This window comes from Mollisia scopiformis, assembly GCF_001500285.1.
Source record: "Mollisia scopiformis unplaced genomic scaffold LY89scaffold_5, whole genome shotgun sequence".
Taxonomy (NCBI): Eukaryota; Fungi; Ascomycota; class Leotiomycetes; order Helotiales; family Mollisiaceae; genus Mollisia; species Mollisia scopiformis.
The window spans coordinates 22712-40214 of record NW_017263585.1 but is presented as its reverse complement, the minus strand read 5'-3'; the positions used below and the strand labels follow the sequence as shown (position 1 = coordinate 40214).

Here is a 17503-nt window from a genome sequence, read left to right as displayed (position 1 = left end):
TCACTCATAGCCGTACATTATGTAGTCTCATACGTTTATAATTCATTCATTATGACTCGTAGGTATTATACGGCGACATCAAGTGTCTCGTTATATTGGAACCTCTCATCATCGTGATTCGAAGTTGTCTTCACGAGTCAGAGAGTACCACGCGCTGCTGCTGCCTGCATGTCCGTCCAGGGCTTATCGCCATGACGACTGACGACACCTTGATAGCTTGCCTTCCCTAGCTTGTGTTTCAAGCCCGCCTCCCCCATTCCGTCTTCATCATCCTCCAGGAACTTACAACATCAAGTCGTGTGATCTGGTATCTAGTCCATCCTTTGTTCATACCTTCTCATACTTTATCATCACAACCCTCACATCCATTCCCTCATCTTCCTCCCGTTAGTCTTCATCATGAAGCTCATTGCATCCACCCTTCTGCTGGGTGCTGCTTCAGCAGCCCAGCAGCAGATCTTATCAAACCCATTCAAGGGCCAGAACCCACTGAAAGACGCGGTCAAGCCAGTTGCAGATGCTTGGTCGAAGTCATTGAATCATCTCGCCGATTCGATGAAAGACATGACGGCAGAGACGAAAGCCCTCTGGGATGAAGTAGCAATGCACTTTCCGGAGGCTATGGATAAAGCGACATTCTTCTCTCCACCTAAGCCGCATACCCGCAAACCCGATTCTGCATGGGATTATGTCGTCAAGGGCGCAGATGTTCAGGATGTTTGGGTTGAAAACACCAAGGGAGAGAAAGAACGAGAGATTGATGGCAAGCTCGAGGCGTACAATCTCAGAGCCAAGAAAGTCAGCCCTGACCTCGGAGTCGATACGGTCAAGCAATACAGCGGCTACCTCGATGACGAGGAGAACGACAAGCATCTTTTCTACTGTAAGTAATCTGTGCATTCTTGTCCAAACCGGCGACTGACAGATTAAAGGGTTCTTCGAATCCCGAAATGATCCTCAAAATGACCCTGTAATCCTATGGCTCAATGGCGGCCCTGGATGCTCGTCTCTCACCGGTCTTTTCCTCGAATTGGGCCCTGCATCGATTGACAAGAACCTCAAGCTCATCAGCAACCCATATTCATGGAATGCCAATGCTTCGGTGATTTTCCTTGACCAACCCGTCAATGTTGGATACTCTTACAGTGGCGGCTCTGTCAGCAATACCGTCGCTGCTGGCAAGGACGTGTATGCCCTTCTCACTCTCTTCTTCAAGCAATTCCCCGAATACGCGAAGCAGGACTTCCATATCGCCGGGGAGTCATATGCTGGTCACTATATCCCAGTCTTCACTTCTGAGATCTTGTCTCACAAGAAGCGCAATATCAATCTTAAATCTGTCATGATTGGTAACGGTCTTACGGACGGTCTTACCCAATATGAATACTATGAGCCTATGGCTTGTGGCAAGGGTGGTTACCCAGCCGTCCTTGATGACGGCGAATGCCAAGCTATGGCAAATGCTCTCCCCCGCTGCCAAAGCCTCATCCAAAACTGCTACGACAGCGAAAGTGTGTGGTCTTGCGTTCCTGCAAGCATCTACTGCAACAACGCCATGATTGGTCCTTATCAGCGAACTGGCCAGGTAAGGGAATCTAAACTTGTTGGGAGCAGACATACTAACATGCAATCCAGAATGTCTATGACATCCGAGGTCAATGCGAGGATTCCAACAACCTCTGCTATCCCGCTCTTGGATGGATCAGCGAGTATTTGAACAAGAAGTCTGTTCAGCAAGAGCTTGGTGTCGAGGTCAGCAGCTACGATAGCTGCAACTTTGATATCAACAGGAACTTCCTTTTCCAGGGCGATTGGATGCAACCTTTTCACCGTCTTGTACCAGGTATCCTTGAGCAAATTCCAGTCTTGATCTACGCTGGTGACGCCGATTTCATCTGCAATTGGCTCGGTAACCAAGCTTGGACAAATGCTCTAGAGTGGCCTGGTCAGAAGGACTTCAACAAGGCCGACATCAAGGACATCACCCTCGATAATGGCGACAAGTACGGCAAGATCAAGAATAGCGGCAACTTCACCTTCCTGCAGGTGTTTGGTGCTGGGCACATGGTTCCTATGGATCAACCTGAGGCATCTTTGGACTTCCTCAACAGATGGATTGGTGGAGAATGGTTCTGAAATGTTGATGCTTGACGAACGGTGCGCAACGGTGGATTGTATACTTGATCAGAATATTATATGGATGGGTACGGGAGAGGGCATCGGCGCAAGACTTTTCATTTGTTGACATACGCCTAGTCTGGTTTAAGATAGATAATCAGTATTGACACTGCGATTCCTGAGCCGCGCAGCATGTGATCTAAACATTCGTCAAAGTGAACAAGTTCCTGTAAGTGTAGTGCAAAGTGTGGAGCCATGGCACCTACTCTATCGACGCTAGATCTTGAGAAGAGCTTACTAAAAGCATTCATCACCTAAACGGTACAACCCGAAACGAGGAGAATCGCAACCAATAGTGGATCATCGATTCGTCTTGGGCATGACTTGGTCATTAGTCGAGATGCTTGAAACTGCTGCTGGAATATTACTTGCTGTGGATCTTCCTGGACGTCCGTCAAAACATGGTATCCTTTGATTTGGAACTAAGCGCTCAATAATCCCACAACACTATACTCGGTAATCTTACATGACCAACAAGTTCTCAATTGCTTCCCGAGCCACAAGTCTGTTCCGCTATCATTTGGCTAGAGCCTTCTCCATTACTCGAACCGCCAGCGCCCCCACTTCTTGGACCGTTCCTGCTATCATTCTGTCCACCTGCATGCTCTAGGCTACTCCCATTTCGATTCCCGTCCCAACTCCGAGTTCCAGCTTGATAGTCACTTGTGGTAGTTTCCGAAGAATTCTTCTGGTCATCCGATCGAGAACTTGCAACGGCTCGAGTAGCAGCAGTAATGGCGTCGCTGCTTCCACCTCTTCTCTCTGATCCCTGCGTTCTTCGAGGGTGAATACTACTCCTTTGTGAGCCATCACTGCTATTTCGACCGGAATTTGCACGGAAAGCAGTTAGCACGCTGCTTGTAGAGTCGTAGCGACGCAGGCCCTTGCTTTCTTCAGGTGACAGTTCCGGGCTGATAGATCTCTTAACCAGTTCAAGTTTCGGTTTTGGAATCGAAGATTTGGGTTGTGACTGCTTGGAGGTTTCCTGGACACCTTTTGTTTCGGACTTTTGCTCAGACGAGCCAGAGAGATTCTGTCGCGTCTCTTGCGACATCCTCCTCCTGAAGTACAAACTCGAGCGTTGACCTAGAATATCAAGGTCGTCGCCTGATCTGAATGAGAAGCCCATTTGAGTAGGAATAAAACTTGAGTTTTTCTTGGCGGTCTTTGGACTGTCCGTCTGATCACTGGCGCCACGTCTCAATGTTCGTGCAGGTGTCTTTTGAGGAGTTTCTAGGAGAGACTCTTGGAGGTCCTTCTCAACTCTATATCTTGGTTCGGGTACTCGAAGGTCGAGGGCCTCGGAATCGGAGCTCGAATCGGACGACTCCGACTCGGAGTTGAAGGCGACACCGAGCTGTCTCAATGCTTGCTCCCTGTGTAGAGCTTCAAGCCGTGCTTGAGTGATTCCTGTGGAGTTTCGGCGAGCTGATCCGGAAATTCGATCTGTTGCTGTTTGGAGAGCTGGGCTCGACAACTGGGAGTCAAGTATCTGATTTCGAGCTGGAACTTCGAAATGGGCCTTCGCAAGATTTGAGTCAGAGACGGGAGGTTCGATCTGCTTTCTATTCTTCTTCTTGTGTCTTGGCATACCACTATTTTGAATATAGATGGTTCTGCCATCGTCGGTGGGAGTGGAAATATCTGCACAGTCTTAACCCTAGGTACATGTGGGTAGAATACATTGACTCACCACTTCTTGCCAGCTCTGAATCTCTCTGCTTTATCGGCCTCGATGATCTCACTACCTCTTTGATTCTTTTGGACCCATGAACTGTACTCTTGCTTCGAGCCAGGGTAACCTTCTCCATACCACCTTCTGTCTATTGGTCGGATTAGCAAGGTTAAATACTAAAATAGATAATTTCTCAAGCTATCCGAGAGCAGCGCCGAGTACAGATGCCGGTTGGACCTTCTGTCGCAACCACATCAACAAATGTGAGAATAGGCTTACCTGGCTCAGGATCACCTCCAGCTTCTTCAGCTCGGCTTTGTAATCTTTCTCCCTAGCCTCCCACTGCGTAGCCATATCTTCGAAATCCTTAATAGCTTCTGTATGCTTGTGCTTCATAACTTGAATCTCGTCTTCCTTCCTTCCAATCTCCATCCTCATTGCCTGGTAAGCTTCGAGGACATGTAAAACACAGCTGTTGTACTCGATTGGAAGCGGCGCAAAGCTGCTCTGGCTCATCATCGCCACTTTCAACATCTCTGCCATTTGATCACCTGAAGGTTGGTGGTAGACGTTGTCTGGTTTTCGAAAGTTGGGAAATGTGTCTGGATCATGTGCAGGAGGCGTGCTAGGTCGAAGACCAATGTATGAAGACACACGAGACGCAGGTCTAGGACGAGATTCCTCGCTTTCGGTACTTTCATCGTAGGAGAAGCTGGCAGGTCGATCGCTGCCTGTCGACGGCATAGGCGTCCTGGCGCGGCCGAAGACTGGTCGCAACCATTCCGTCATCTTGTTCAATTGCAGGCAATCTTGATATGACTGAGACGTAGTTGGAGGATGCAAATGTCGATCAATTGGCGAGGGTTGTCAAAGGAAGGAAGGAACGTTAGTTGGCTGTTTATCGTCAACGCGAGAAGGAACGAAAGCGAGCATGTGGACAAAAGCTTGCAGGATAAGTACACTATGAATTCAGGGGACGAAAATGGTTTAGAGGCATCATAATGGATTTGCAGTACCAAGCCAGAGGAACTACTTTACCCTGTAGGTTCTCACAAAAGGATATGGCTAGTCAATGGATAGATATGAGTTGAATAGCAGGCAATAGCATGCTACTATGCAGCCCTCAAATGTCTATTATTCAACGCTAATGTAACGTGCATATCAAAAGCAGGCTACTGAGCTGCATGAATGTGTGCTGCAAATTCTTGTATATTACCGTAAGGATTAAAGAGTAGAGTTTGTTCAACTCAACATCTACCCAGAGAATCTCTTCTCTGTCCCTGGACTCGATCTTACGGTTCTCGATTCCTCCGTCATTCTATATTTCCAAACCTGCTCAGTAGAACAAGTCCTCCGCTTTCTGTCTTCTTCTACCTCTGCCTTCTAGAGTCTCCGAAAACAGCTCCTTGCCTGCATTCTCCCCGAATGTAGAGGGAAAGAGCTCTTTCACACGGGCAGCTCCTTTGATGCTAAAGGTCTGTGTATTGGCTGGGGAAGCTTTGGCAGCTCCGCGGATACTAAAGCCAATATCATTCTCCGACTCATTCCTGGTGATCCTCGAAGCCAATGATCCCCTAGGACGTACATCTGAGCTGCCATCTGTGAACGGTACCGGCATTCGATTGGCGAAGAGGTCGGCAGTCTCGTCTGCAGCGTCAAAAGCACCTGACCGGTGATGGGAGATATTGGCTTTTTCAGGGAACAGTTCCTTGGTGACTTGCGCATCTCTGAGCCGGGCTTTGATGGCTTGTGCCTTTGATCGATTCTCTGCCGCTACAGCATCCTGTCTTCTCATTCTTGCTGCATCTCGATCCAGGTCGGTCTCTCGAGAAGGAGAGGCACTTCGATCTCGCAGTCTACCACTGCTTCTATAGCCACGTTCTGGAAACAGCTCCCTGTCACGGTGGGCTCGCACGCGGCGTTGTCCTCGATCTCCAGAATCTGCTCCGGATGACGAATCCTGCCGAACATGACGACGAGCAGCTCGATTTGCAATGGCGACTTCATCATCATCGTACAGGGTGGCATCAAAGTCTGATTCCATCTCTCGCTTTCGCTGTTCGCGATCATCATAGCGTTGGCTTCGATATCCACCATCATCCCTATCTCTGTAAGACTTTCGGCCACCTCTATAACCTCCTCGTTTCCGATTCTCTGCTCTATCATATTCTGGGTTGAGGAGGTAGAATCTGCTGCGGTCGCGAGCACCAGCCTGCTTCCGATCGCTGGCAACAGCAATTCTGACTTGAAGGTTTGTGTCTGGGTGAGCAGGGAACGGCTTTGCGGGCAGCATCTGCTGGGCGGAGAGCCGAGTGACATCCGCAACTTCCATAGAAGCAAATGCAATCAGAGCATCTCGTGCAGTATCTGCATCCGCGTACACCAAGTTTGCAGAAGTATCATCAATCCATTCAACGTGTAGGGCGGCATGAGTGTCGTAGTACTCGGATGCGAACTCCTTGATGTCCTTCGTAGTGAGGTTATCGAGACCCCGCAGATGGACTTTCTCGGGAGTGGGTTCTTGGGAGTCAGGATTGGAGTTATCGTTGGGGTTGGTAAGTATAGGAGTCGGATCTTGTTGACCAGTCTATCGAGTAGGTTAGCAATGCGCTCTCAGATTTAGAAAGCTGCTCTGAATCTCACAATCTCTGCATCTGGAATTATGCCAGTCTCTGGAACCATGAAGTCTTCCTCCGTGAAGCCGATATCGAGATCCATCTCGATGTCCATGTCTGTTGCCATTGCCATTGTTCCTTTGAGGGGCGTGCCACCTCCGTGAGCCACCAGCGGGGAGGTTTTTTTGCGTACGTGTGCGTGAGGTGAAGCACTCACGAAGTGTGTAGCCCGATGCTGTTGTATGGTGAGGAGAAGCTGTTGGTGGGCGGAATTGTGGGAAATATTGCCCACTCAGATAGCAGATACTCGATGGTTCTGGTACTCGAGGACGAAGACAAGGATCAAGTACCCACCCAGTAAGAAGCGTCGCTTAAATAGGTGCTGGAAAAGAGCGATGAGCAGTTGGGATCGTGATTCAAAGTTTGGTGAATACAAAGCGCAGGTGAAGTCTCTCCGAATTGAGGTCTATCTTGACTATGAATGTGGAGTCCAGGGATGAGGCTGCACTAACCTTAATGATCTAGACCCCACTTCAACTTCAGCCTCCTGTCGAGGCAAACTTTCTCTCTGAGAACTCCGCAGCTGGAAGAACCCAAAGTTCAGACCTGATGAGACGGACCATGAGATTGTTTATTGAGTTCCGTTCGACATGATGCAAAAGTCGAGAGAGGCTTGAGATAAATTAATGGTTCAATCGAGGTTTGTTGCCCGTCGTTGCATGTCAGACGCAAATCACGCATAGCTGCCACGATTCAAGCCTCTGTCTCTACATCTACATCATAAGGGTTGTATCTCTGGAGGTCGGACTAGAGCGCGGTCTCACACGTTCAATGGCATCATCTGATGGTTTTCGTATCATTTTGTATTGCCAATTGGGTTGAGATTCTATCTTACAGGGTCGCTACGGAAGAGAACCCGGAGAATACGTGATGAGTATCTTCAAATGAGAATGAATGCCTTCTCTAGGAGAAAACCTTCCTAGTACCACAGAATGCAAGCCCTTGATAAAGAGAAAAAGGAAAACAAAATAACTTGAAAAGTTGCCTAACTCCAGCATCAACACAACCAAAGACTTCGGAGGGGAATTTCCAGGGGCTTTCTCATGTCTAATAAGCAGAGTACAAATCTTCGGACTTTCTGCTGCGTGACATCCCCTTTTGCTGCTTGGCCCTCGCCTTCACTTTTTGCTCCCTTTTCACAGTTTCCCCATCCTCTTGTCCTTGGCGGCTTGCTCTGCCTGGGTCAATATTCCCTGAAGAGAATGACCGTGGAGGTTGTTCGAATGCCGACCATTTTTCTCGTCCCATTTGCTTCTCAATTTACCGAATCTAATCCAGAAGTTCTTGCAAGCGAGGCCGGTCCGGTAAATTGGGGTTGGACGTTCCATGAGTCGTGCTGAAAGTTCTTTGTAGAGCTTCATGTCCTTGGTCAAAATCTTCGAGGATACTGCTAGTTCGGCTGTTTGAAGTCTCTGCATCTCTTCGAAGATGGCTTGGTATTCTTCATCAGTCCATTTGCCACGAATCGTAGCGGCCTTCGCCAGAGGAGCATTCGCGGGAACGGCATTCGATGGAGCGGCATTCGACGGAGCAGGATTTACTGGAGGAGCAGTCGATGAAGAAGCAGTCGATGAAGAAGCAGTCGATGAAGAAGCAGTCGATGAAGAAGCAGTCGATGAGAAAGCACTCTGCGAAGTCTTCTTCTTCTTCTTCTTCTTCCTTGGCTCTTCTTCAGACATCTCACGCACGTCGTTTGTCTGTCCCGCCTTGCGCTTCTTTGACTTGGAGGAAGCTTCTGGCTCGGTTCCGGAGGGTGCAAACTTGCCGAGAACACTTGCAATACACTGGGCAGGTGTGGCAGTTCTCCATGGTCTGTATCGTTCAGCTAGAATTTCGACAGGGCAGGCGTAAGCAATAAGCTTGGCGAAGAGGTCGTCTGCGTCGTCATCATCGAGACCATCAAAGGCGTCAAGATGTGATTGGTGGAAAGGTCTCTCCATGATGTGAGGGCGAGAGGCTGAATTGTATGGAGGTATGAAGCTTTTCGAGTTTCCAATTGAAGTGATAGACATTGGAATGGATCAAGTCAGTCGAAGTTGTTGCTATGAGGAAGAAAAGAATTCTTGAGTGCGAAACTTCGCAGGAGTATATCTGATTTGCTTCCCATTGTGGTCGGTAGAGCGTTTTGGAGGAGTCCTGGCATTCTCACAATACTCTGATGCTGCAAGAATTTGGTGCGTTGATTGGTATTGTGGAAGATTAGCGAGCTCGGTGAAGACAATAGGACTCTCGCTTATTCGAGGGGTAACGAGTATAACCATTGAGTTAGAGAATAATCGTTACTGTCGCTTATTTTACGTTCCGCATCTCTTAGACTCCTAATCCTTCTAGCCATGGGCTAGTATTGTGATGGTCTATGGTGATGGTCGTCGCCCCTTATCAGAACAATGTGAATCGCACCAGGATGAATTATGAACTGAGAAGCAAAACACAATTGTAGCTATCCAGCAGCATGACAGACTCAACTAAGAGCTCGTCATCTTGATCTCGACGACTACTGCCCCGAGCCAATCTGGACGTATCATACTAAAACGCCGAACTGTATTCTGATGAGCTTCGATGGATAGAACCTTTGCTGAAAATGAATATTTTGGTAGTGATATCCATAATCTGAGATTTTGAGCAACAGGAAACACTTAGCAGCCTATATGATGATCTTAGCCCACTTGCTCCTTGAAAGAGTAGCACGAAGGTCATGCTAGAAAGTTACATACGAAAGTAGGAAAGTGAAGTGATAAAAAACAGTGTCACGTGCGCAGGCACGGACTAGCCCGCTTAGGCATGTGAAGTCAGTGGAAAGTGGGAGGAGAAGAAGAATCCTTACATCAATGATCGTCCTCCGTCAAACCCAGGTCCAAAAAGTATACTGCGTTTCCTTCAATTCGTCATGGCAGGATTTGAGCAACGTGTAACTCTCGAGCCGCAAGTTCTCTGTGAAGCAGCCTTTCATGACTTTGGCACGGTCATCGAAAATCCTGCACCTTCACTTGTCCCATCAAGCAAAATTACAAAACTGCCACCCAATTCGGTCCAAGCCAATCAGGGTAGCGCTCTCAAATACCTTAATGTCACCTACATGAGAGACTGCTATGAGTCTGCTCCAAGTAAGGTGCTGGGCAAGGCTGTCATGAACATGTTTGTCTGCGCTCCGCGAAGTCTTCTTCAGAGCTCGAGCTCAACTGTTGAGGGCTTATTTCCCATCGAGATTCTGGAGCGACATCCATACACAACGCAGACTTTTATCCCACTTGGGCTCTCTTCGCTGGAAGCACAGCGGGCCCGGTATCTGGTGATTGTTGCGCCCAGTCTGCCACCCTCACCAGCTGATGCAGGCTTGCCTGTTCCCCCCTTAACGAAGGACGGTCAATCCTTGCCCGGACGAGGCCTTCCTGACGTTGGGAAAGTGAAAGCCTTCATAGCAAATGGCTCTCAGGGTGTCACGTACGGCGCAGGGACCTGGCATGCGCCAATTGTTGTTATTGGCGAGAAGCCTATCGACTTCGTCGTTGTGCAATTCGCCAACGGTGTGGGTGTGGAGGACTGTCAAGAGACACTGGTCTCTGAAGGAGGGCGAGCCCAGCTACTCGTGGCGGTCCCGAAAGTGGAGCTGAGATCGAGGGGAGCGAAGTTGTAGGGGATGGGAAGTCCGGATGTGCATCGCCTGCTACGTGGACGTTTTTGGACTGCATCCTTCAAAGCAGCGTGGAGTGATCGGAGAGGTGAACTGTTCGTCGATAACAGAGCTATGTTGATACTTGGTTCTCATGTACGAGTTCAGAGACAGAGGAGACGCGGCAATTGGTTGTGGAGGCCCGTATGAGCTGTTTTGTTTCGTTTTGGCACACGGGAGGCTCTACCTGGCCGTTGAATGACTTTGGGTGTGGTCGTCGCGAGCCCAATCACTGCGTGGTCAATTGTGAACACACGGATCGGGAACGATGATGTGGCGAAATCAGATCCCAACGGCTACAGAAGGAAGCCAGGTCCGGTCTCAGCGACTTCTCGTGTACATTGTCACCAGAGATTCCGTCTCGAGCTGACGCTGCAGTTGTGTTGGTCTCCTGCATGACATGTACGGGAAACAGAGAGAGAATCACAATGTCTTGGTACACATGATTGAACAGGTCTCACTTTCATGGACGATCCGATGAAGCTTGATGCGGACACAAAAGCGAAGATCCGAAAGGTCAATGCCTCAAACGCTCACCGTGATAGTACTCCGGCTCAAAGCTGCATGAGCAAGCAGGGAAATCGTAGCTGTGATGATGTGGGACATTCGGTGGAAAGTTTGGCCATGCAGAAGAATTCAAGGAGAATGCCCCTAAGCGCCATGTTCCAACACAGTGAGACTGTCTTCGAAAACAAGTTTATCGAAACGTTGAGATCGGAGCCCGTTCAGCGCCATGTGTCAATGGTAAAACTACAGTGTACCACCCTGATCTTAGCTTGCCAGAAATATGGAGGCATGCTGCTTCAACTTGAAGAGAATGCACAAGAATGTTTTGTATCAAGATTCGAAGTCCGTCAGTGATACAGTACTTTAAAGCGGCATAAGTGCTTTCCTCTTCAAGTTGAGGTGGAATAATCGAATGGCAAGAAACTAACATATGATTAGGGGTACACTGTACTCGAAAGAGTCAGCTGCGATCATAAAGAGGCTGGCATCACATCTTTGTGGCAATTCTTTCATCGTGAAAACTCCAGGCACTCACCTGCTCCATACATGTTCTCGCATGGCTATCCTGATATTTGCAATACTAGATTATAACGACATGGATTGCTTCCAATTCTCCTATCACAGGCATATCGGTCCCGGTTGAAAGTTGTGAGCTGAGAAGCTACACTATTGCTTCTATATTTGCTCCGTAGATGTTGCGGCTCCGTGTGCGAGCTCTGGTGGACTGGAAACAGAGAGACAGACTTACACACTCGTAATTCAGCCAATCAAGGGGCTTGCTAATGCTACGGCTCCAATTTCCCGGGAGCGGCCGTCCGAATCTTTGTTAGGAAACATTGTGTGACGCGGTGGACTTGACAACCTCTTTGACGATGGCGTTGTCGTGAGTGCAGAAAGGGGTCGGACAATATGGAGGGGTGGGAATAGCAATAGCCGAGCTCTACGCTAATGCCACTTCTAGTATTCATCTGGTATCTGATACTGGGCATGATACGTCCGTAAGGTACGTAGGTACATGTACTACTGCGGTCAGGTGAGGTGATACTTCGACTAGGTACCGTGCGGCGCATGGTGGGACCACGAAAGGAGAAGGTTGGTCGAAGCCCGAGGTCTTACTCCCTATTCTAAGCTTCAGCGCTTGCCTAGCGGGCCGTTTTCTGAGATTCGCGAGGATAGATGGGAGGAGAATCCGCAGATCCCCTCTCTTGTCCTTGCTGCTTCAGGAGACACGCCCGAGACGTGGCTCGCTCAGAACACCAACGGCCCGCGCAACCAGGAGATCGATTGGACCTCTGCATTTCTGCGGCCGAGCACAGCTCAGTGTAGAAAGGAGATCATTGCCGTATCCTGCCCTGCTGTGACAAAAGCAGACTGCAATCAACATCAGATTACGGCAACAATTGATTAAGATCAGTTGAAGAGGAGTAGGAGCAGCCAGGACCCTTGGTCTTTTGATACGCAGAGAACAGGCAGGTTTCGTTCATTGACGCTCGAAGAGGAGAGTGCCCCACGAGACAATGCAAACGCTCTTCCTGTCCTGTATACGCTTTCCGCATTTTCAGCTGGGACGACGATCAAAAAGTCTTAAGAGGTCCAGGAGGCGGAAGAGTCCGCATAATACTCTCTGGGCGCCGCAAGCCACCGTTCGAAATCGGTAAACATCGCCAGTTGTGGGAAGGCCGTTGACATGGATGCTTACACCCTAACCAACCTTTGGAATATCTCTCGGATGCACCCTTGTGTGCATCTCCCGATACATGATGATTTCTTATTGTTCAACCACAAAACAAAATCAGTCTCGAGAAGTCAATATAAGTGAATACGTACAATGAGCAATGTGGATGTGTCCACCGGCCACCCCGCTGGCGTGATCACAATCCACTGTGCTGGATCGATGCCATGCCATGCCATGCCATGCTATGTATGCTTCCCTCCGATGCTGAGAGCATTTGCCGTCATCTGCACCCACGTCTGCAGCTGCAGTGTTCGTTGAGGGGCGCGTTCGTGATTGGAGTCATATCAGCCCCATTATGGGGATCATAATCTGATACAGCTGCACAGCGCCCGTCGTGCGACTTAACAGGGCTTGATATCGTTGCAGCCGTCAAGGGCCACCCAATACATTGGGAGAGGCGAGCGCCTCTGTCTCTAAGAATAGTCTGCGATCCTTGCCCGTTTCCTGACCCCACAATCTCGACAGCAGCTGAGGGGCTGGCTCGTCGTCGACCGACGACGGATGCTGGGATGGAATTAATAATTGATATTGGATGCTGCCATACCTCGCAGGTCCTGCTGTGCCAGCGCGAGCCAGCATCAAGGGCAGAAGCGAACACCATCCATCCATCGTCGACGTGATCGACGGATTAGGATGTTGGAGAGTCCAAACCTTCATGCATCGACACACTGAACGCAAGCTAACTTTGGTGGCTGTCGAGGGGTGTTTGAAACAGCGGCGGACTTTGCTCCTTGTACCAGTGAACCAGAAGTCTGGTAGAGTCCCTCAAAATCCATGAATAGCATACCAGCGCATGGTGGGAGAGCCGTTGATTGCGGTGGCTTCATTTCGGTCGAGAGATCGAGAGGGAAAGAAATCAAGAACGAACATGGCTTTCTGTAGCAGTAACGTAAAAAGCTGAATACAAGATAATAATATTCCAGAACTTGTCAGAGAATATAAGTGAGAAAAGCAACTTTTTCGAGACAGAACAGAATTTACGAAAATTTTATCGTGTCGTTTCTTCAACCACTTCATTTCTCAACTTTTAAGTCGCACTTTTGGGACCGAGCCCACTCACTCATATTGTACTACAGACTCTAGGATAATATCATTTAATATTGTGGATTTCACGGTACATACTTTCTGAGATGAAACTGCTGGACTGATGGACAGACATACTTTTGCTCCAAATATAAAAGAGGGCGAGCCCTTTCAAACTGGTGGTGGAACTTGCGCCTGAGTGAAGCCTGTTCCTGGGTCAATGTTTCCCGGGAGCTTGTTTGAATGAACTCTAAAATCGACCAAGCCACAACAGTACCGCTGCAGATGCTGCAGATGCATGCAATGCAGGCAGATTGGCATTATCTGCGACGTGGACTTGTCCTTGGAATTTCAGCCCGCTGGAGTAGTAGCATCTCCAATTTTCAAGAGACGTGAGACCCAGCAGAAAATTCAGTGGCTTCGGCAGCTTCCATGGCCTGGAGAGGCTTGCCTACTCACTACTGAGACAGTGCAGTGACAGGTGGCAGCAGCAACTAGTGGACGTTTGCGGACACGACTCGACAGCGTCCCGTCCGAGCGAGAGCGGGAATGGAAATGGCGTTGAGTCTCGAACCTCGAGAGGTTGCAGACTGAAAGCCAAGCACACAATTAAACAAGGAACAGGCCGTGGACGCCCAATTCCAAATCATGGTGATTTAGTCTGTACCCGCTCACATGCAGGAGAAAGACAGAAAGTTTGTGGCAGATCTCGAAGGCTCAGATCATCGTGAGGCAGGCTCTTTGACAGTTCGGCCTAGAGTGAAGAATAATGCTTGTCGGAATGGATTTCTGGGCCCATTCCGCAATTAACATCCTAGACCTTGTGCACTTGCTGGGTAGTACTTGATCGGGACCATTTCAGTAAGTAGTATAGGCGATCGATTTCTTATGGCGATCATGATGTCGTATAGGGATGATTCAGGTGTAGCCCACCTTGAACAAGCTGGATCAAGGTTATGATTACGATGATTACTATTCAATCATCCCGTGAAAAGGTTCAAGAAGTAGACGATATACAAAAGTTTATCCAGAACCTCTTGTAAAAGTCCTAGAATCCGACAGTCAATATAGTACCGCTGTATACCTCACACCACTGCAGCGCATGGCCAATCGGCGATGGTGGAGTTCCAGCCTCAAGCGCACGCACATGATCCCAAAGAAATTGATGTTTATCATCAGGTTATGTCGTGGACAGTAATAATGCCGTTCATTGGACGATGGCAGCGACGGGATGCAAGCGCCCTGGCGGGACCCAAGCATCAACGGTCTCTCAGACCCGGACAACTGGAAGATCCCATCAAACCTTGTTCAACCCTGCTTTGACCTGCGAGGGACCACTGGGGTCGAGAGTGGTCACGCAGTGCATTGTTGAGGAGCCACCAAGTGTCGCGCCTTGGAAATCGTCTTTGCTTTTTTTTGTGAGCTTGTCAGACGGTCAGGGTTTTTCTTCAACGGCTTTTAAGATTGCATCGTGTCGACCGTGGCTTCCGATCGACTGTCTGTGTACTCCCATTGGTAACCCGTTCCCAGGACCTGGACCTGTTTACTTCTTTGGAAGTGCGGAGGGAAGTTTCCATGCTATGCATTGGTGGAAGAAGCAAAAACATCAGCAGCAGCAGCATCATCGTCAATCGATCTCGTCAACGGAGAACTCCCTTTCTCACGCCCGAGAGTGTCCCAGTTACTTGAGGAGATTTCTGAGAAGTCGGTAAAGTGTTTCAATTGTTGAGGTTCTCAGCTTCTGCTCTTCCTCTCTCCACTTCCGGGCACGGATTCAACGAGACAGTGTAAGTCAGTGCCAGTGTTTGTTCAGGGCGGCGGAAACGCCCACATCGGAATCCAGTGGGGCTTCATCTCCAACCCCATCTCTGATCTTGCTCGTCAAAATCCTTGCTACAGATCTTTGGGAATGAAAGAAATCCTTTCGCTTGCCCTGGTCACGATCGATATTAATGGCACTCTTTGATATTGATGACCCTTGAAGAACTCTGACGGTCGACATGGATAAGAAGAACATGGATAAGGGCTCAACACGGGTAAAGGGTCATGGATGTTACATTAGACAAGGTTGTGATTCGTGTAGAGAGACGACTTCGTCCCAAACCACCATGGCCCTCGAGTTTCATGCCTTGTTGAGGAGGAGGAAGCTGTAGAACAACAGAGACGGAATTTCAAGTAGCCATCTGCAGCAAATCACTAGTTTGTAAGAAACCATAAGCACCAAGAGAAAATAGCATAGACACTGGACATTCATGTTTCGGCACTCGCAAAGATTAATAATTCCAGATACCAGCATTCTCACGGAGCAACTATCCACGGGACAAGAAAGTGATGCTGCTGTGCGCCCCATCGTGGAACAAAGTGTAGTACGAACTAGGGAAAAACACGAGTCACGACAACGATGTCTTGAGAAATCGATGAGACAAGAGAGTCGTACTGCTTGTCGTACAACGGCTAGTTACACAGACCACACTGGACTAGACCAGGGACATGGATCTCCAAGTCGCCGACCTCGATTCCGCCAAATTGGGTCAACGACTCGACTTGAGCACAGCGTCTCTGCACAACATCACTCGCCCCCTGCAAGCTACCAATCCGTTTCGCAAACACCATCTCGAAAACCGGCGTTGTACCTTACTGGCACCACTGAAACGAAATGAAAGAGCATCTGGAGCTCTAGCTCGACGCAACAATGCCTGTTTATTGGTACAGAACAGAGCGTAGACTTATTGCGACTAGTGGAAAACGCCATCATTTTTCTTCGACGCAAGCCACAATCCCATCAATCTATCCCCCCCGGACGAAGAATACCGTCTGTTCATCCGCGTTGCACAGGACCGACAATGGCGCAGCTATCCGTTCCCAGCACCTTGGTCGAGGGCTTGAGGTAACGATGTTCAACATCATTTCAATTCAAATCATACCTGGGATCATGAAATGATAGGCTCCTCGAATCGACTTTGCAACTAAAATCCAAGAGTTGGTGATACTCTCGTGTCAAGGATGAGATTGTGGGTAATGATCGTCTGGACATTCGGAATCTTGGAAGCTTGTGATAGTTAGTACATCAAGCAGCAGTAGTATGGTATTTGAAATCAGCTACCAACTGGTAATGATACTACGATCAAGAAACAATGCGCGGCTGTTGCAAGAGCTCATTCGGCGAGTGGACAAATATCATCACACCCTACTAACTTAGTGGAGTGGCAGAGTCCGCCGCCGTCACGGACAATACTACCATACAACGTTTTCTCGGCAGGTTAGCTTAACCTAAATCTGAGTGAGTCTGTTTTGGTTCAGGAGATCCACCAGGGCTCGATCTGAGCGTTGGCACTTGACCCACACGAACCCACATAAGAGTAATGACTTCGACTCTGGCGGCTTCCTGGCACTACTACTCGTTGGAGGAACGAAGAGAGATAGACGGGACGGGCAAGATCTTACCCATCGAGGCGCTAGGGGGATTTTGTGAGATTGACCGTGCTGATCGTGGTATGCCGGCACAGAGTAGACGTGATTACAGTATTCGAGAGTGATTGAAATCACGCAAATTGAGTAAAAGTAAGGTAAAAGAAGGAACATTCTCAATAGCGATCAATACACTCATACTTGAAACTGACTTATAACAAATCAAAGTCCTGGCAAAGGGAGGGACAATACCATTGATATTGACTCGTTGGTCGGTGATGCAGGTCACCCGTCGCGACAAGAGTACCGAGCCGGAGAAAGGGCATCAGAGTGCTCCTTTCGTCATTGATCTCCATTGTGGAGAGTGTGTGCGTGTGCAGATCTCGTCGACCATTTAGCTCTAAACATGTATCGATTTTGTGGAGAGTAATAAACGTCGTCACAGCTGAATCTGCCAGGGTTGATGCTCGCAGCATTGTTCCGGCAGGTTTTTGCGTATGTGAAGCATGAAGATGGAAATAGAGTCCGAGGGAAGTTCGATTAGGAAAAAAGGATAGACAGAAAGAAGGAGAGGGCGATCAGAAAAGGGGAAGGAGGGAAGGAGGGGAGGAGAAGAAGTGCTGGAAGTATTT

General features: G+C 48.8%; 6 protein-coding genes across 6 annotated transcripts; 3 read left to right on the top strand and 3 right to left on the bottom strand.

Moving 5' to 3' along the window:
• The first annotated feature begins 50 nt into the window (after positions 1-50).
• LY89DRAFT_681515 (putative carboxypeptidase Y like protein A) lies at positions 51-2309 on the top strand. Its single transcript, XM_018214311.1, has 3 exons — positions 51-883; positions 933-1585; positions 1636-2309. Exons 1-3 carry the CDS (start codon positions 400-402, stop codon positions 2134-2136), a joined length of 1638 nt encoding a protein of 545 aa, XP_018075226.1. The 5' UTR covers positions 51-399; the 3' UTR covers positions 2137-2309.
• Positions 2310-2557: 248 nt separating this feature from the next.
• LY89DRAFT_715183 (uncharacterized protein) lies at positions 2558-4880 on the bottom strand. Its single transcript, XM_018218184.1, has 3 exons — positions 4133-4880; positions 3872-4001; positions 2558-3822 (listed from the first exon to the last, which is right to left on the bottom strand). The coding sequence occupies exons 1-3, from the start codon at positions 4640-4642 to the stop codon at positions 2660-2662; spliced, it is 1803 nt and encodes a 600-aa protein (XP_018075225.1). The 5' UTR covers positions 4643-4880; the 3' UTR covers positions 2558-2659.
• Positions 4881-4956: 76 nt separating this feature from the next.
• Positions 4957-7082, bottom strand: LY89DRAFT_681514 (uncharacterized protein). The gene is made up of 2 exons (XM_018214310.1): positions 6497-7082; positions 4957-6440 (listed from the first exon to the last, which is right to left on the bottom strand). Exons 1-2 carry the CDS (start codon positions 6599-6601, stop codon positions 5190-5192), a joined length of 1356 nt encoding a protein of 451 aa, XP_018075224.1. The 5' UTR covers positions 6602-7082; the 3' UTR covers positions 4957-5189.
• A 582-nt stretch (positions 7083-7664) lies between these two features.
• LY89DRAFT_729689 (uncharacterized protein) lies at positions 7665-8468 on the bottom strand (the record flags this gene model as incomplete). The annotated part of the gene is made up of 1 exon (XM_018219402.1): positions 7665-8468. One exon carries the CDS (start codon positions 8466-8468, stop codon positions 7665-7667), a length of 804 nt encoding a protein of 267 aa, XP_018075223.1.
• An 852-nt stretch (positions 8469-9320) lies between these two features.
• Positions 9321-10413, top strand: LY89DRAFT_416575 (ureidoglycolate hydrolase-like protein). Its single transcript, XM_018207375.1, has one exon. It carries the CDS (start codon positions 9416-9418, stop codon positions 10160-10162), a length of 747 nt encoding a protein of 248 aa, XP_018075222.1. The 5' UTR covers positions 9321-9415; the 3' UTR covers positions 10163-10413.
• Positions 10414-11419, top strand: LY89DRAFT_416699 (uncharacterized protein). Its single transcript, XM_018207376.1, has 3 exons — positions 10414-11047; positions 11144-11219; positions 11290-11419. The coding sequence occupies exons 1-3, from the start codon at positions 10664-10666 to the stop codon at positions 11346-11348; spliced, it is 519 nt and encodes a 172-aa protein (XP_018075221.1). The 5' UTR covers positions 10414-10663; the 3' UTR covers positions 11349-11419.
• The last annotated feature ends 6084 nt before the right edge of the window (positions 11420-17503 follow it).